Below are 19,967 nucleotides of genomic sequence, written 5' to 3'. Positions count from 1 at the left end.
TTCAATGACTTTAACTAGACTCTCTTTGCAGATAATTCCCAAATCTATATATCCCAAGGAGCAGTGTGATCTAGTGGGCAGAGCTGTCCTGAAACTAGGAAGAACTAGGTTCAGGGCCTATTTCTGACACTCAACAAGTCCTTTTATGTGACCCTAGGCACCCTTCAAAGCTCTGGGCAACAATTTAACACTCTCATTTTTGGAGAACATGCCAATCTGCATTGAAGGAGGGAGCTTCATCACCAAGGAGCTCCCTATACCAATGAAATTCAAATTTCTATTCTCCATCTGTATCTCTATTGGGAAAACAGCTTTCATGGAGTAGTACCTGATGCCAGATTTTATAATACAGGAGAATTCTGTTTTAATATGGCTAATTATTAGATAAACTCAGTTATACTGAAAATCAAATAATGTTCCTTAAGACTTTGCTTAACAGAAAACATACATGACATAACTTAGGTGACCTATATACAAAGCCATATAATTATGTTCTACACAATTTAAATAAGATATTCCATTGTATTCCTGGGAAATAGTAACAAAATTAAAATGTCCTGCTTAAGAGATACTAAAGGAATGAGAAAAATTCAAATTCATCTCTAGGATTTGTTGAAAGTTTCTGCTGTCAAAAACCAACACACAATTAAAGACTAGTCTCAAATAATTAGCAGCAAAAATATATCTTTTATATATACATACATAGGTAGCTATAGATGTCTATATTCATCTGTATCTCCCAACACCTTTGTGTTCAGTTTCCCAGTATCTTAAGATCAGGCCTGTTTAATTATGTACTGTTTAAATATTTACGTTAAAAAGCTAAATTCTGTTGGCTGCATAAAACTCATTCTGAGTTGCTCTTTGAAACTTGGAATAATCTCCATATTCTTCCTCCTTGCAAGCAAGGCAAGCTCATATTTCAAGGCCTGCATACATGATATAAATACAAGAAATTTATAATAAATCATCTGCTGTGAACATCAGACTTAAAGCTCATGACTGTTAGATAGGCTTTCTCTCCCCACTCTCTTTTCTCAGGCTGTGTCACATTTTAGATTTCATACACTATGTTTCTCGTGACTTCCCTATTAAAAGCAGGATAAGACTTGGCTCTGTTGAATAAAACAAATATCAACTTTGTAACTATGAGTAATACTTCAGAAGGCACTGCATGCTTTTCAGCTATTTAGGCACTTTTATTTTCCCCTGTGTTTTATATTTTCTCATCAGCTTTTTCATGGAAAACTTTCAGATCAGTCAAGAGGTCTATGCCATGATGTACTATGGTGTTGAGATGGGGTCAAGTCATTTGGTCCCAATCTTTTAATCCAAATGCTTCTGATTTTTCTTCTACTAGGAATAAGGATTAATAATTATATATTATTATTATTAATACAATGTTTCCAATGAAAAGCTACCATTCTATTGCTGAGAGTATGTTGTACTTATGTTTTCCCCTAATTTATCACATTTTTAAAAATTATACTGATTTTAGTAAATTCAATTGTTTCTATTTTTTATTTACATTTCAGATTTTATTCAAAGAAAAAAAGGTTGTCCAATTACTAAACTTCATTAGGGATATTCAAATTCAAAATTTTGAAAATAATCATCTGTGACAAAATTTTTGTTATACAGAACAAAAAAATGTATTACTGTAGAAGTCACGTGTGAAATCTACAATTTCACAATATTTGGTCATGCAAATGGGCCCAAACATAACAGCAAACATTGTGCACAATTTCTTTAGAACTAACTACCAAAAGGATGAAAAAAAGGAAAAAAAAGTCATCTAATTCCTTTAACTTCTCCTAGAGTAGTAAAAAATTAGGGAAATAGTGGCAATAAATGCAAAAAATAGAAAAGCTATAAATGCTAATAAAGACTTTCGAGTCTGAAAAAAATTACAGTCAGGGCACAGGATGAATTCTTCTGGACAAAATCTCCTCAGAGTTTCAGGTCCTGGAAAACCATTGTTGTCAATAATTTTCCTGTAATGATTCACTGAAGGTTTTGGCTCAAACTGATTGGCAGCATAACGGTAGAGGCCAAACTTGGGAGCAGTTCGGTCATTAAATGAATAGACAAAATATCCATAAAGTCTGACACCATCCAATGCATGTGCTGAAAAATAAAAGAGAGGGAATAGAAGGAAAAGGAGGATGATTATTAAAGTTATGTGACAGGCAACAGTTATTCACAGGAAATACATTTAACATAGCTTTGGAAGCTGAGAAATTGCTTTTTAAGTAAAACCTAAGATGGAATTAGAAAAAAATTTAAATACAAAAAAGACCAAGAATAAGGAAAGACCAAGAATGCATTAAATCTCTTGGCCAGCTCTAGAGTATCAAAAAGTGTTATCATACGCTAATGTCAAATCATATAGATACAGAGTGTGTGTGTTCACCCTTCATTGCCAAAGAAGACTATGCCATCAGAGAAATGGTGACATGTCTTGCACTTGACTTTTGTTTTTTTGAGTGAGGGAAGGCTGTGCAGGTCACCAGCCTCACTTCTCCTCCAGAGCCATCTGAATCCAGTGACCAGATATTCATCAGGATGACTGGAGATGACCCAGAATGAGGCAACTGGGGTTAAGCGACTTGCCCAAGGTCACACACCTAGTGAGTGTCAAGTGTCTGAGGTGAGATTTGAACTCAGGTCTTCCTGATTCCTGCACTGGTGCTCTATCCACTATACCACCCAGCTGCCCTAAGATGTAGAGTAATGAATTTAGTGAGAACTCATTTTCCACTTATCTAATTAGCTCAGTATGATGCAAATGTTGAGCTTCCAGAGGTCAAGGACTAAAACCATGGCCACTGGAGTCAGAAGACTTAAAATCAAAAAGCATCTCTGCTATTTAGAGATGAAGAAATTGAGACCTTGGGCGATTAAGCAGTAAATGTCCAACACAGGATCTCTAAAACAAATTCTTTCTTTTCCCTTAAAGCTGAGGATATTATAACTAAATGCTCAGGTAACAACAGTATTTGAAAACTGTATTATTCCTGAGAGACTATGTTTTGCCACCAAAACAAAATAATTTCTCTAAGTGTCATCATTTATAAATCAAAGTAATCACCAATAAAACTAATCCAACACAAGGCTGTCTGATTTAGCATAAGTAAAGTTTTAATTAGACTTTTGTTTGTGATGATGCATAAAATAAAATTTGTTTAAGACCCTTCACTCTGGATGCCAATTTAAATCAATAATATAGTTAACTGCAGTTAAAAATGTTAACTAGGTAGTGAATGGGGAAACTTTCCCCTCTAAATTTTTAGTTCTAAATTTCTAGCAACTGAAGAGATCCAAAATCAAAAACTGTTTTAACTTAAATCTAATTTTTTAAAAAAATTAACCTAATCAACCATAACAATTCCATAGGACTCATGATACAAAAATACCAGCCACCTTAAGAGAGAACTGATTCTCTCTTAAGTGCAGACCGAAGCATATTTTTCACTTTTCTTTTCTTGGCAACATGCCTAATATGGAAATATATTTTGCCTGACTTCATCTGTATAATGGGTATGATATTGCTTGCTTTCTGAATGGGTGAGGGAAAGACTGGAAGGACAGAGAGAATATGAACTCAAAATTTCTTAAATGAATAAAAAAGATAATAAATATCATACAACCTCAAAAAAAAAAAACCAACCCAAAGAATCTAATCAAGACATTTGTTTTTAATAATGGGAATAATTAACCAAACTTCACATTTCCTACTCCCGAAAGGAGAAGCTCATTAAGGAGATGATAAAAAATAAACTGAGAGGATAACTATGTTACTGTAGATTCTGAATAGTTTCTTTAATACTTTCTTCGATCTGTGATCTCATCAATGAGTGCTCTCCTTTCAATGATGTGAATCAAAAATTATTCATGCTTTCCCATCAGGTATGATTCTTTTCCATGTTCTCCCATAGAACTTCCCAATGTGCTGGAGCTTTCTTGATACTCTACTGATAACAACAGATCATGTAAGCTATAAATCAATTATCCCTGGCTTTTCCTACATCAGAGACTCATCTCCTTTTCAGTCATAAATCCAGTTGGTACAAAACATTCCTCCTAAGTTGGGGGAGAGGAGGCTCTCTCCCCTTGCACAAGGCTCTTGAAGAAAGTAATTTTAAACTCCAAGCACAGTGATGGTAAGGTAGACATATAAGGAAGATCTATGGTAAATGAATAACTCACAGCTCTTGGTTCTGGTAGTCCCTTTCTCCTTTCTTAAAGACCTCTTGAAGTTTACCTTAAATTCAACTAGACTCTGATACTTTTGCGACACTGAAGGGTCATGCTCCTTTAAAACTGCTTCCTTCCTCCTGTGGCCATCCTTCTGGATCTGAATCTGTGTTTGTCTTTTGGCGGGGCTCCCAAATTGCATGTAGGTGTCTTGCCTCTTGTTTATACTGGTTCAGGCTGATTCCTTCTCAGGGGATTAGATGGAATCCTTAGCTCCTCAACTTGGAGCCTTCAATCACTGCTTGGTTGTGTTTACCAGTGGGTGAACTGCTCTTTCTACATAGGGTGAGAGGTTCTGTCTGATTCTTTTCTCAAGATAAGTCCTATGTGATGTCATCTGCCTTCATCCAATAGTCAAAAGTCTTATGATACTTTAACTTGATTAAGGTCTTTGTCTATACACTGTGATTTGGATATAGAAAAATTCCTTAATATCCAGTTTGCTCTGTTGATTGAGTTGTGGGTGAAATGCCATCCAAACATATGGATGTATAGATCAGTGCTAGTGGCTCTTCATTCAAATATACATCATAGTCTAGACAACTGGAACTCACATACTTTTTCATATTTTTCCTGTGAAGATAGTTATATCAAATTCTTCTGAGTGATAATAGACCTTATTTATGAGTTCGACCATGTCCTAAAGATTGATGCAATTAGCGTGATATTGTCCACAAATAATAGCTTCTGCAGGACCTCACCAATGAGAAGGAATCTCTTTTTTGGTTTGGACTTTGCAACAGCCATTTTGCATGTTTTTGGCAAATACTTTGAACCTATTTTCCCTTCTTTTATGTTTCACCAGATATTTTAGTCTGAGGACCATCAAACAAAATAATCTGGGTTGCCAAATATTTCAAGGAAGCTTATATGATTTCAGCATATGCAGGACAGACATGTTGTTGGAGGAGAGCCTTGAAGATGATATTTTGCTCTACCAACCAATTTTTTTATAGTCTACAAACAATAAGGAAAATGGTGTCTGGAAGTCTCTGTATTTCTTAGTCAACTGTGACTCAGTGACGTTGGCCTCCTTGCTATTTCTTGCACAAGACACTCATCTCCCAACTGTGAGTATCTCACTAGCTGATTTTATGCCTGGAATTCTTTCTGTCCTCATCTTCATCTCCTGGTTTCCCTGGCTTCCTGCAAGCCTCAGCTACCTCAGCTAAAAGCTCATTTTCTTCAAAAAGCCTTTCCTGATACCCCTGTAAAGCTAGTGACTTCTGTCTATTGATCATTGCCAAACTATGCTGTACGTATCTTATTTGCACATAGTTGTTTCCAAGTTGCGTCACTTGTTAGATTGCGAGTTCCTTGAGAACAGAGAACATTTTTTTTTTGCCTTTCTTTGTATTCACAACACTTAGCACAATATCTGGCATCTAGTAGGTATTTAATAAACATCTGTTGGCTGATTTACTAGTTTACCATGAAATATCATTTATGAAAGCTTATCTGTTCTTTTTTCACATCTTCATCAAGGATTCTTTAAAAAGACTTATAGTTTATTCTCATAAAGATGTTGTAGAGATGGTAAAGTATTTTATGCATTCGAAGTTACTGATATTTTCAGGACTGATTTTTTGAGCATAGTGATCATGTTTTTTTTTTCCTCTCCAAGTGTTTGATATCCTTTTCTTTCCAAATATCTTGAGAATCTATCTCTCAATATCCTCACAATTATAGCACCTCCAGTAGAGAACTTCCCTTTTTAAATTTTGTTTAGTTCAGCTGGTCTTCGTGTCTTTATTTTTCTTAGTGTTAAGCACCTCTTTATGCAAGAACACCAGGAATTATTATATTAGAAATTCAAATATGGTGCTTCCACTGTTATTTATGGAAAAAATAGTTTGTTATAGTAATCTTAATAGATTGTAGTAATCTTTTTCTATTTTTATCCATTTTATTGTCCTTCTAGTTTCATCCTCAGGATGATCTAGTTTAATTGAGTCTGTTGCAATCTTTCATATTGATAGTCTTCATCAATTTCTGTTCTCTTACCCATTTCCCATTCTTAAAAACATCAATAGATTGCTTAAATGGGTCATTTGTAATTAGTTTAATTGTATGCCAAATGGTTTTCTTATTTTTATTTTTTCTATTTGATATTGATTTTGGTATTGACTAACAAGTCAACAGTCTGATAGACAGAAGATTAAAAAGAACTCCTACATCAATAACTATATTTCCTCCATAAGTTATGTAGTAAGCTTCCTTTTGTGGAATGTTATTTGGTTCTCAACATGTTTAGTATCTCCAAATTATCTTATTAAAGAAAAATTTGTATCTATAAAGAAAAAAATCATTTATATAAAAAAGTTGAATTCCGGGCAAAATGGATAACTTGACAGAGGCAGATTCCACCCCACCCCCAGCTCCCACACATCTGTTCCAACAAAAACTTTAAATTTACACCAGACCAAAAAGAAATATGAGAAACTACAACAAGTGACTACTTCCAGAGCAGAGCTGTCCAAAAAGTCAGCAGGAAGCACATAGGCAACAGCAAAGAGGGCTGCCAGCAAAGTCAGTGTCAGTGCAGGCAAACAAGCCTGGAGCCTTCCAGTGCAACCATAGATCAGTCAGAGACATTGATAGCCAGTAAGGCTCTATGTTTGGAAGAAGGAAAAGTGAAAAGTAACCCTGAGAAATGCCCAGGATGGTCAAAAAGACCCAGGGCATTCATGGAAAAGCAGGAAGCAGCAGCAATCAGTAAGCATAGTGCAGCCGTACTTGGACAAGGATAACCCAAAGTCGCTAGAATGTGGTCTTGAAATGCCATGGAGAGCCCTAAAACACCAGCACACTGGAATTCAAAGATGTAAAGGAGCTTAACCCTGGAAGGTAGAGGTCAGCAAGGAACCCACATTACCAAGGTGAGATCAACAAGGGTCAATCATCCATACCCAAAAGCACAGCAGGGGAGAGAGCCTGGTCCTGATACTGAACTCCAATTCAGGTACTAAAGCTGGAGAGATGGTTAAACCAAAGAAGGCACCACCTATGCTAAAAAAAATTATTATAGCTTTAGAGATACCCCAAAATCCAACATAGGAATAGGAAGTATTTTGATAACTAAAAGCAGAGACTTAAAGGAAAGAAAGGATTGTCCACAAAGATTACATGAATATCTAGAAGAAGTAAAAGAAATTTTTAAAGTGAACTACCAGTTCTGAAGGAAAAATCTGAAAAGATAATAAATTACTTAGAAAAGAAAGTGGCTAGCCTTGCCCAACTATTAGATTCTCTGAAAACTAGAACAGACTAAACAGAAATCATCTATTGAATGAGAGCAAGAAATATTAGAACAAAATCAAAAGACCGAAAAAATAGGAAAAAAGTAATATATTTTATTTTTTTAACTATCTTGAAAATAGGCTATGGAAAGATAATTCTAAAATCACTGGATATTTTGACAACTATGGTAAAAAACAAAATAAAGAACAAAACTGTACTTTCAAAAATCACAAAACTACCCAGATTTATTTACTAGCAAAGTAAAGAAATAAAGGATCCACTAATTACCACCTAAAATGAAAGTCCCAGGATATCATAGCCAAAATCCAAAGCTTCTATTTCAAAGAAAAAAATACTTCAAGCAGACAGAAAGAGTTTAAGTACCAAGCAACCACATCATGAGAACACAAGACCTGGCAGCTTCAAGTATAAAGAAGGGGAGATCTTGGAATATTACATTACGTAAGGCAAAAGATACAGGCTTACAAACAAAATTACCCTGAAAAGTTCAGTATATTTTATGGGGGGAGGGGGAGGGGATGGACCTTTAATGGAATAAAGGACTTTTAATCATTTATGATTTAAAAAGTCAGAGCTGGGTAGAAACTCTGAAATGCAAACACCAGAGTCGAGAAACTTTGAAAGATAAATTTATTTTAGCAATTAGAGGTGGCTGTATCATAATATGGTGCTGATATTCTACTGAGGAGAGAAGATATAAGTGTTTCCTTAGAACTTTAATGTTCTCAAAGAGTACTGAGGGAGTTAAATAAGTAATAGAGATGACCTGTGGGCAGACTAGCTCTGCTCTTCAGGTTTTAAACAAAGGACAGAGAAGTGAGGATAAAAAATATAAACTAGTATAGAAAGGAGGAACAGTTGAGTAGAACCTATTACTTCTCAAAATTGCAGTGGATGAGAAATATACAAAGATGAAAGAAGGATGGAGATAGTATGCATGAAACGAATCTTATTCTTATCCGAAATGGATAAAGGAGTCAAACACATGTACCCACAGTTTAGCATAGAAATGCACCAAACTCAAAAGGGAAACTACTGAGGGATAAGGAAGGGGATGGTTAAAAAGGGAATGAATAACTGAGATCAAAACAAACTTTCTTATCCTAAAGGAGGACAGAAAGGAAAGAAAAGCAGAGACATACTGAGGAGTCAGCTTCCCCTATATTTCAAGTAGCTTCCAAAGTCTTTTTCTCTCTCTTCATGGTCCCAGGGAAAATTTGAAACCTTTTTCAAAGGAAAAAGAGAAGAATGTCCCTCCTTTTCAAAGCTTTCATGCTAATTCCTTTCCTCATGCAGGCATGGAATGTCATGTCAGTATTTCCTCTATCAATTAGGAGATTCTTCAAATGAGGGCATGAAACATGCCCTAGCCTTGGCTGGAAACATGATTCTTTGCATTCTCTGACTTTGCATTTTCTACCTCTTTGCCACCATGTCTATGAAAGTGGAAAGAAGACTCATAGGACTAAGAGCTGCTTTGCACTCTTCACTATTTCATGGATCCATATGCACAAAGAATTAACGATCTAAGGGCCAGTCCACAAGTGGTATGCTTCTCCATACTTAGCTAGGCTGATCCTCAGAAAATAAACATAATCTGTCACTAGACCTGTTCTCCAACATTTTCCAGTATGGTAAAAATCTGCCAGAACCTGTCCTGGCATAGCCTTGAAGAACTCATGGTGACCTCTATGGCTTCATGAGAACACTTGAATAGTCCCTCGAGTGATATGTGCCCTTCTACAACTATCTTGTTAGGTGGAGCAGTGAATAGAGCGCCAAGTGTAGAGTCAGGAAGACTCATCTTTCTGAATTCAAATCTGGCCTCAGATACTTACTAGCTATATGTCCCTAGGCAAGGCATTTAACTTTGTTGGCTTCAGTTTCCTCATCTATAAAATAGACTAGAGAAGGAAATGGCAAACCACTCCAGTATCTTTACCAAGAAAACCCCAAATAGGATCACAAGTTGGACATGATAGAAAAGAAATGACTGAACTTCTAACAATCTAGATTCCAGTGTTGAGAAACACTGAAATGGTCTGCTAGATGTAAAGAGTAGTCACCGGGAACTGGTCATTTTTTTGCTTAGAATTGAGAGACTGACTGGCTTCACTTTGGGCACAATAAGTACATCAGTATAGTGTTCATATTTTTAGGATATGAGAATTTTAATATGCAAGCATCAATAGAATATTATATATCCATAACATATAAAATCTGCTGTGACACTGTATTATGAAATTCTTACCTTTTAAAGCTTCATTGATATAATTCTGTATATAATACATCCTCATCTCGTCTTGTATCACATGCGGATCATCATCAATTCCATTAGCTAGTATGTACACAGGGATGTCTCCATACTTGGATTTAAACCAGTTAAGTACCTTGCGTAATCCCCAGGGCACCACAGCCACTCTGCTTGGTGAGTTCAGCCATGTGCTATCTGTCATTTCTTGCACTTCTAGATAGTCATTATATTTCGCTGGATCCTCTTTTTCCCAGTCCACAAGGATAGTGGTGTAATGAGTTAAAGCAAGAAAATCAAATGATCCTTGGATTAGCTTTTTTTCACTTTCAGTGAAATAAGGCAAAAAAAAATTGTTTCTTTGGTTCAGCCACTCTCTCATAACATGTGGATAGTCACCAGTGCCAAAAATGGGTTCAGCAAGCCAGCCAATGTCAAATTCCAAGACTCTCTCAGCTACTTCTTTATCTTTTTGGGAGAAAGGGCATGCTGGTTCTACCCAATCAGCCTGTAAGGCTATTGATATTTTGCCTTTTTGAGATCTTCTAAAATGCTGATCATACATATGCCAAGCTTGTGCATGGGCCTTCAAAAGATTGTGTCCTGCATTATATGTCATATTCTGTATATGAGGTTCATTCATTGTAATCCAAAACTTAACAAACTCACCAAGTTCTTTAAAACACAGCCTAGCATATTCTTCAAAAGAATTGACAATTAGAGGGTTCTCCCAGGCTCCATGTTTGGCTAAAGGAAGGGGAAGACCTTGATGGTCAGGGGCTGGTTGCCATAATGCAACAACAGGTGTTATGTTGACACGGACAAGCTCACTTACAAAACATCGATAATAATGTAAGATCGTATGATTGACTTGAGATTGGTTTCCCAAAGGAAGAATCTGGGCCCACTTCAGGGAGAAGTAAAAATGAGTTACATGGATTTCCCGAAGCAGAGAAATCTGGAGCCTGATAGCAGCAAAGTCCACACAATGAGGCTTCCTTTTTGAAGTCACAACCCCGTCAACTTTAATGAGCTTTTTACTCTGATGGATATCCCAGACATAAACATTCGGATCATTAAACTGGGAAGGAGTTGTATCTACCTAAGAAGAATAAAGAAAACATTAGTTTTTTTTACTGGACAGTCCTGGAAAATTCAGTAAGCATAGACAATTCATGAAGTAGAACAATGAATCATAAAAGAAAAGATGAGTTGAATATGCTTTAAAAAAAAACCTACTAAGAATGCTTCAAAATAGAGGAAGTAGGATTTTTCCTTGTCATCACCTGTCTATTACACAGGCAGTTGCCACAAACAAGCATAAACTTCCAATCTGTAAGGTCATCTTAACATAAAAAAGAAAAAAACAAGCTAAAAATAAGAAGTTGGAAGTATCTTCCAACTACAAAATTACAGAACACACACAAACAAACAATAAACTGCTCAACTACACAAGCAACATATTAATTGAAATGTATCATTTAAAATAATAAAGTAGCAATGAGTTAGGTTTTTCAATGGAATGAGCCCATTTTAAGAGCCAGAATCAATGAACTTTGGAAAAAGAAATATGTATATATATATATATACATATATGTGTGTGTGTGCATGTATGTATGTGGATGAGCATAAACTTGTACTCCTTGTCACAAATATGTGCTTATTCAAATGTCACTGAAATATATGTTAAGATACTCTTAGCATTTATTGAATGATTACTGAGTGCACAGAAGTAAGGCAGGGTAATCAAAAAATATTAATGCAGTGTTCAACTTTTGTAGCTGTACTGCCTTTTATTGGAGATTTGTGCCAATGCACAAATTAATACGTTGACAGAGCCATAGCGAGGCATTTTTGCGCATAGGGCAAGTACCTCAAAGCAAAAATGTAGCAAGCTGCACAAACTTTCTCCTCAGATGGGGGAGGGGGTGGGATGGAGAAAGGGGAGGGTGGCAGAACATTGCCACAGGGCTGGCAAACAGAGTCAGAGGACACTGGCTGAAGGGCACTAGAGTTCACTGTGTGGAAGTTAGAGAGTGAAGGGGGAAGAGCTTACTCTAGATGGCCATCTGATATATTCCTATTTTAACTAATTATTTTATTAGTTAGCTTCTAAATGCTAATGTTTCTATACCTGGAAGGTGTACATGTACTGTCAGTACCCTCTAAATCTGGTTTCCTCTAAACTCAGCTCTAAGGAGAAAGCCCCACCCTAGTTACAGATTTACACACAGACTCCCAATGATAGAGAAAAGCAGTTAAAATACCTGCTAAATAGAACACTCTAGCGCTATACTGAGTTAAGCAAAACAATTTTATAGTGATTTAAAATAAAAAGTAAGAGCTAATTTCAAAAAAGCATCTTTGTGGCAACAATGATTTCTAAACATTTTAAACATAAGTATCCAAAATCAACATGAATCATTAGAACAAGTGAACATTAACAAAATAGCAAAACCAGGAAAACTATAGTCCTGTAAGCTAACTCTCCCCAAGAAATGTTAACTGCATGATACTTAACACTTTGCATTTTCCTCTGCCTCAACATTTTCTTTAAAACTTAAAATAAAAAATCCTCATAGCTTTCAAGTGTCTTCATTTGATCCTCTACCCCACCCTCATTCCAAAAGCAGGGGTCAGCCTAACTGCAGTTGCCAATGTTCAGTAAAGGTTCTGCTGAATTTTATAGGGCTGTTGAAAATCATCTGTGGTTCTCTCCAGGGAGGTCAGTACTACACTTATAAAGCAAAGTAATAAAAAGCTGCATGTCAGAGGGAAATTGCTTTTCTGGAGAATTGTCCCTTGTAGATTACCAGGGCATGCACGTCCCATAATACTGCAGGAATACTGTCAGAAGTATTTTTCCACTGTGATGCATCCACAAATCATGCTTTCTTGGCCTTGTGGCAGAAAAATGTTTGTATGCCCTTTTTGAAGGGAAAATATACAACTTGTGAATAACTTTTTGGTTAGCTTTTAAAAGAACCCTAAAATGAGCAAAAATTTTACAAATTTATAAAAACTTACAACTGTGATTTACAAAGGCAGCAGTCACATTTCTAATTTTAGTCTCAATAACAGCCGATATGGAAAAGAGGATTTTTAGGCTATTCTTTTTTCTTTTTTTTTGTTAAGTAATCCATCACGTATGATTTCTTCAATAACGTATTTTTACAAAATATTTTAAAATTAGAAATGGCATTAGGATTCTGCAAAGCTCCACCAAACATCAAGGAATTTGTAATGGATTGTTTAAGGGAAAACTAAACCAGGATATTAAATCTCAACTTTCATACTTTTATTTTCCTTATAGAGCTCTGATACAGGATATAGTAGGTGGGGAAAAAAAATGCCACTTTCAGATTTGCCGAATAGAAATGGGAGAAATTTTTTGTCCCTGCCTCCAATATATGAGTAGTGCCATGCTTATATTCTGTACAAGAAATGCTTTAACTTGGGAATCAATTCATCTGGGTACATTATAATGATTAAATGAACTGATAGCCTGAGTAAACTGTGGACCTCTTATTGTTGATTATCTGGGCCTCAAGGCCCAGAACTCTATCCACCATGCCACCTAGCTGCCTAGAAAGAAATTCTTTATGTTATTGTATTCTAAGATTATTTTAAAGAAATGTACAAGGCTCTACTCTGTCTGGGTTTCTATATGTTAAAAATCCAGACTTCGGTAACCGCTGAAGAATAACTTTTTCCAAAATTTGAAAATGTTGCCTTTTTGCAAAGTGCTTCAGCCCTAATGATAATAAAGACTAAATTTAAATGGAAAAATTCTGCAAAAATAATCTGCAATAAGAGCTACACAGTTTATTTAGACAGGCTATCAGTTCACTTAAGCATAATTACGCACCCAGATGGGTTGCTTCCCAAATTATAGGATGTAAGAGTGGCACTATTCATATACTGGGGGCATAGACATTTCCTTGCAGTAACAAAAATTTCTCCCATTTCATTTTGGCAGATCTTAAAGTAATTCAAATCTGGCCTCACACACTTATTTACTAACTGTAGCACCCCAGGCAAATCACTTGACCTCTGTTTGCCTCAGTTTTCTAAACTCTAAAATAGAGATAAGAGCAGCACCTGCCTTGCAGTTCTGTGAAAATCAAATGAGAGAATACTTGTAACATGCTTAGCACAATACCTGGCACATAAGTGCTATATAAATGTTTCTTCCCTAAACCACTTCCTCCCTTCCTAAGTAGTCAACTTTCTCCTCCTCCTCTTCCTTCTTCTTCTTATCTTTCTCCCTCTTCCCCCTCGCTTCTTTCTTTTCCTTTTTCTTCTCTTCCTCCTCCTCCTTTAAAACATAATATAAAGCCACCACTGAGTTCAGAAGAGATGGAGGGTTACGATCATCTTTGACAACTAGAGAACTACAAAAGATTAAGCTGTTCCCAGTTTCTTTTATTTATTTATTTTGTTATATTTTTATATACTTATGTAAACATATGTTTATATTTACATAAGTATATTTATATTTATGTAAATGTATGTAAATGTTTGTGTAAATATACATTTGTATTATTTTACATTTTAAATTCCAAACTGTCTCCCTCCCTTCCTCCTCACCCTACACTAGAGAAGACCACCATTGAACATAGATACATGCATGCACATATGTAAAACCATACTATGCACACTTCTATTTATCAGTTCTTTTTCTGGAGGTGGATAGCATCTTCCTTCATGAATCCTTTGTAGCTGATTTGAGTATAACACTCAAAATAACATAAACACTCACAGTTCTTTAAACAAAATTGCTATTACTGTACACAACATTTTCTTGGTTCTCACTTCACTCTTCATTATTTCATGGAAGGCTTTTCCATGTTTTTCTGAAATCAACCAGCTCATCATTTCTTATAGTGCTGTAGTATTCCATCACAATCATATACCACAATTTGTTTAGCCATTGCACAATTGATGGGCATCCCCTCAATTTCTAATTCATTGCCACCACAAAGAGCTGTTATAAATATTTTAGAACATATAGCTTCTTTTCCTCTTATCCTGGATCACCTTGGGAAACAGACCTAATAGTGGCATTGCTTGGTCAAAAGGTTTTATAACTCTTTAGGCATAATTCCAGATTGGTTGGATCTGTTCACAGTTCCACCAACAGGCTATTAGTGTCCCAATTTTTCCACATCCCCTCCAACATTTGCCATTTTCTGCTATCATTTTGGTCAATCTGATAGCTGTGAGATACCACAAAATTATTTTTATCCCTTAAAGTTTAAAAGTGAACATATAGACTAAGTTTAATTTCATTTTCTCCTGTCTGCACTAGAAAAATCTAGCAAAAAATAATTACCAGGATCTGTATAGGTAAATATTGGCCTTTCTGACTGTTGATGGAAGGATAAAGGCAGTATGATTACAAAACTGGCAATCTTCCACAAGTCTATGTAAAGAAAAAAAACATATGTATTTCAGTATCCCAGAAGGCCTGTGGTTTCCCCAAGAGAGTCCTTCCACTGCCAATGACTAAGACCCTTCATCATTTAATAGTCTGACTTCACACGTTGCTGTGGCCAAACAAATGGTGAGGAGCCTCTGCAAGCTTAGCTTGGATGACTGACACACAGTTAGATATCTGCCTGATCTGTGGAAGGCACCTCTCCAGCTTGCTGGGCCATGCTAAGGCCTGTTATCCCCTGATACAGCCCTCAAAATCTCAGGGTGGTCTCACAATGAGGTATCAGAGGCAGGTAAAGAGAAAGCGGTTTATGTCATAATACAGGCTCTTTACTGTTTTTGTGTCATGGACTAGCAAACTGGTGAAGCCATTCTCAGAATGCTGGATGACCACTTCTCAGAATCGTGTTTTCTAATGCATAAGGCAAAATATACAGAAATATCAAAGAAAACAATTATATTGAAATGCAACTATTTAAAAAATTTTTTTCCTTCTCAGTGGGTATGGGTAGGGAGAGAAGGGAGAGAAGTTGCAACTCAGAGTTTTAAAAACTAACATTAAAAATTGTCTTTACATGCAAACGGGAAATAAAACAAACAGGCAATGGCGTATAGAAATCTATCTTGCCCAACAAGAAAATAGAGGGGAAGGGGATAAGGGAAGAGAAGGGTGTGATAGAAGGGAGGGCAGATTGAGAGAAGGGTAATCAGAATGCACTATCTTGGGGTGAGTTGAGGGGAGAGATGGGAGAAAATTTGGAACTCAATTCTTGTGGAAGTGAATATTGAAAACTAAAAATAAATTAATTAATTTTTAAAAATTCTTTAAGTTAACAAACCCCCAGATTAAGAATGTATCCGAGTAAAAGTGAAACACTAAAGACCTAGTATGTGAAAGGCTGATTTTTGCCTACCTGTTCATCATTTTATATTCTAGAAGTCAAAACAACAAATGGGACTAATGTTGGATAGACAAGAAAAGCAGAAAAATTTGGGATAATAAGCAGAAATAAATGAAGTGGTAGGGGTAAGGCACCTGGGGGCTAACTGATAACAGACTTTTTAAAAGTCCTAAAATTTTGAAAACAAAAATCATTTTTAAGTTTATCTAATATTAAAAAAGCTTAAATAAAGAACTATTTTATGAAGAAGTATTTATTTTTATTTGTAGCTATCTCTTTTAGGTTAGACAAGAATTCCTTCTACAAAGGTTATGAAAAAATTTAATTTCTTCTATTTCATAAAATTCTAAGAATTATACCCTCCAATTTATGAAATTATTTTTGATATTCTATAAGACTATATAATAGGTGTATTAAGCAACTACTCATAGTCTAGAGCTGGAAAGGCCTTGAGAGATTACTTAGTCCAACCTCTACATTTTACAGATGAGGAACTTGAGGCCCAGAGTGATAATAATGACTTATTATAATGTGATTTTATGATAGCATTTGTTTATTATTATTTTTCCATAATAAATTTAAATGACCAGTGTACAGTTACTGATATTTTAGTATTCTTTTGAATATTTCTTTCTAAAATGCCACTTTTGAGACTCTGAAGTTGGTTAGAGGTACCAAAGATGCCAACTTCCTGTCTATAAATACTTAATTCCATGTCCCTCTTCTCTGATATTTCATACAAATCTAATTGCACAAATTCTCACCATTTCTAATGATTTTTATCCTAACTCAGTTTCTTCTGTCATGTTCCTCCTCCCTCTCTGGCTATTCCTTAGTTTTTGTCTCCTGCCCCAGCAGATTCTTCTTGTCTCAGGAGTTGAGAATTCTGTAGGGCTAGGAGACACAAGGAGAAAAATAGCAAGTTCCTTCCATGGCTCTTACCACTGCAACAATATCTGAGAAGGAAAAGGACTGGATAGAGTACCAAGAGCTTGTTACTGGTGCCAGGAAAACCACTGGCGTGGGAAGACTAGTGATGAATGAGTCCAGACATAGTATGGAGAAACAAGAATGATGATGCAACAGCTGGAGATGAATCACTGGCTATGTAGTAGAAGAAAGAAAGTGTTAACAGATAGTAAAGGAGTAGGAGAAGTGAAAGGCAGGCTGAGGTTACAGTGCTTTGATATTGGATCTCCTCCCCATATGCCTACTGAACTCTTCCATTTCTACCCTTAATGTGTTTTTTTTTAATCATGGCTTTCAGGTAGTGCAATAATTTTAAAATTAAACCTCCTGGATCTATTTTCCAGATCAATTATTTTTCCAGTGTGTCATGTTGTCTTCTGCTTTTTCATTCTTTTGGTTTTATTTTATTGCTTCTTGACTTCTTGTAAAGTCATTAGCTTCTATTTGCTCAATTCTAATTTTTAAGGAATTATTTCCTTCAGTGAGCTTTGGTACCTCCTTTTCCATTTGGCCACTTCTACTTTTTAAGGGGTTTTTTCCCTCAGTGAATTTTTGTGCCTCTTTTTCCATTTGGCCAGTTCTGGTTTTCAAGATATTCATTTCCTCATTGGCTTCTTCTGCCTCTTTTACCATTTGGCCAATTCTATTTTTTGGTATCTCCTCTATCAAGCTTTTGACTCCCTTTTCATGATTTTTTTATATCACTCTCATTTCTCTTCCCAAGTTTTTTCTACCTCTCTTACTTGATTTTCAAAATCCTTTTTGAACTCTTCTATAGCCTGAGAGTAATTCATATTTTTTGAAGGCTTTGGATGGTGGAGCTTTGACTTTGTTTTCTTCTTCTGAGGGCATGTTTTGATCTTCCTTGTCACCATAGTAACTTTCTTTGGTCAGAATTTTTTTCTATTATTTGCTCATTTTTCCAGTCCATTTCTTGACTTTTAGCTCTTTGTTAAAGTGGGGCTCTGTTTCCAGGATGGAGGGTGTTCTGTCCCAAGCTTCAGGGGTTTTTGTGCTGCTGTTTCCAGAAACACTTCTAGAGACCTGCAAGTTTTCAGTTCTTCCAAGGAGGTATAATTCAAGGAGAGGTGTTTACTACTCTCCTGGCCTGTGCTCTGTTCTGTGAGTGAACACAAGCACTCTTTTCTGCCCTGGAAGTGTGATAAGGGTCGCTGTTCTACTGCAGTTGGAAGCTCTGGTGTGCTAGTTTTCATTCTCTCTCTGGGACTGCCACCCAAGACTGTGACCCAGATCTGAGTATGGGCAAAGCAACAGAGTCCTGCCCTCTATGCCAGCAAAGAGACCCCTGTAATCTCTTACTGATTAGTTGTTCAACTTCCTCATTATCTCTGGGCTGAGAGCTCTGGAAGCAGATACTATTGCTGCTGATTCAGTCACTCCCAAGGCCTGCTCCTGGTTTTCTGGGGCATGGTCTTTGCTAGCATGACCTTTGCTGGAATGTGCTCCATTCTCACCCAAGCACAATAAACCTTTCCTGCTAACCTTCTAAGTTGTCTTTGTAAAATTATTTCACTCCATCCTTTTGTGGGTTCTGCCTCTCCAGGAATTGTTTTATGGCATTATTTAAAGGTGTTGGGAGGGGTTTTGGGGAGAGCTCAAGCAAGTCATTGCCTTTTCTCTACCACCTTTGCTCCACTTCCCTCTCTACCTCTAATGTCTTAAAGGAAGCAAATAAATTTTGTTGTGATATTAAGTCCATCCCAAAACTATCTGAATCAGTTCAGCTGAGCTAGTGCCTAAAGACAAGGTTTCTGAGGAAAGATGTCACTACCGAGACAACTCAGTAATTTATACCTTCAAACTCTGAAAGCAGCTTCTTCTTCCCCTTTCATTAAATGGTAGGAAAAGAGAGCATCTGGGAGGGCAGTTAGAAGCACTGACTTCAAGAACTGTGATGCCTAGAACCATGGCAAGTGTGTTCAATGAAGGTGACCTGAAAATACTTCAGGATCTCCACCTATTTTCCAATGACAGTGGGTGGAAGTATATAGTCTTTGGGGGGCAGTATCACCTCATCTTTCAGAGACAGTTCCATACATTTCAAATCATCAGGTTTGTGTAGCAGCTCTTGTGAACAGGAAGGTCATAAAATCAGAGACTTAGAGTGGTGAGGGACCTTAGAAGTTATCAGGTATAACTCTCTCATCTTATGAATGAGAAGGTTGAGACCCAGTGAGATTAAAATACTTGTCTGTGATCAAATGGCAACTAACTGAAAGGGCCAGGATTTGAGCCCTAGTGCTCTGATTCCCAGTCCAGTGCCCATTCTATTGTACCATGCACCAATCCTCTAAAACAGCTGACTCTGACTGAACAGTGCCCTGGATGGAAGAAAGGACCCCACAGTCATGGGACTAGCAGGACACCAAAGGAAAGTTCTAGATGGTAACTGGTTGCCTGAAAAAGAAAGAAAAATAGGGAGAAAAAATTGTGGCAATAACAATCCTAAATATTGGGGAAGAAAAGAGATATTTAGTTCAATTCACGAAAGAATTCTGGCAGCTAAGGATGATTTGGGGCTGGAAGAAGTATGCACCTGGTCAAATTTTGAAAAATAACTTGACTGAAGCACACTCAAAGTAACACTGGTGTGCTCACTTGTCCAGCTTAATAATCTCCTGGAGTACCAAAAGAGGGACCAAACGCAGACCCGAGAGAGAGAGAAAGATGTTGTGAACAGGTGACAGAGCCTGAGCATTTGGGAGCTGGCCGCCAATAGTGGGCTCCTCTGGATTGTCACTACAGAGCACAGCATAGCCTCTGCTTCTGGACTCTATTTATATTCCTATTAATGAAACCATTATACTTCCAGCACTCAGAGTTGAAGACCACTGAATGATCCTTTACTCTTTCCTTTCCCGTGCCCC

General features: G+C 36.6%; 1 protein-coding gene across 1 annotated transcript in view; it reads right to left on the bottom strand.

The window, feature by feature from the left end:
- Positions 1–1,516: 1,516 nt before the first annotated feature.
- The window catches only part of KL (klotho), a 64,230-nt gene continuing 45,779 nt past the window's right edge, over positions 1,517–19,967 (bottom strand). The window contains exons 4-5 of the mRNA XM_072616413.1: positions 9,770–10,871; positions 1,517–2,127 (exon numbers count right to left, since the gene is read on the bottom strand). Coding sequence (XP_072472514.1) covers positions 1,805–2,127; positions 9,770–10,871 — 1,425 coding nt within the window. The 3' untranslated portion in view covers positions 1,517–1,804. The remainder of the gene's footprint in view (positions 2,128–9,769; positions 10,872–19,967) is intronic.

This window comes from Notamacropus eugenii, chromosome 5 (assembly GCF_028372415.1).
Source record: "Notamacropus eugenii isolate mMacEug1 chromosome 5, mMacEug1.pri_v2, whole genome shotgun sequence".
In the NCBI taxonomy this organism is placed as follows: Eukaryota; Metazoa; Chordata; class Mammalia; order Diprotodontia; family Macropodidae; genus Notamacropus; species Notamacropus eugenii.
Note: the sequence above shows the minus strand (reverse complement) of the source record. Positions and strands in the feature narration are given on the sequence as shown.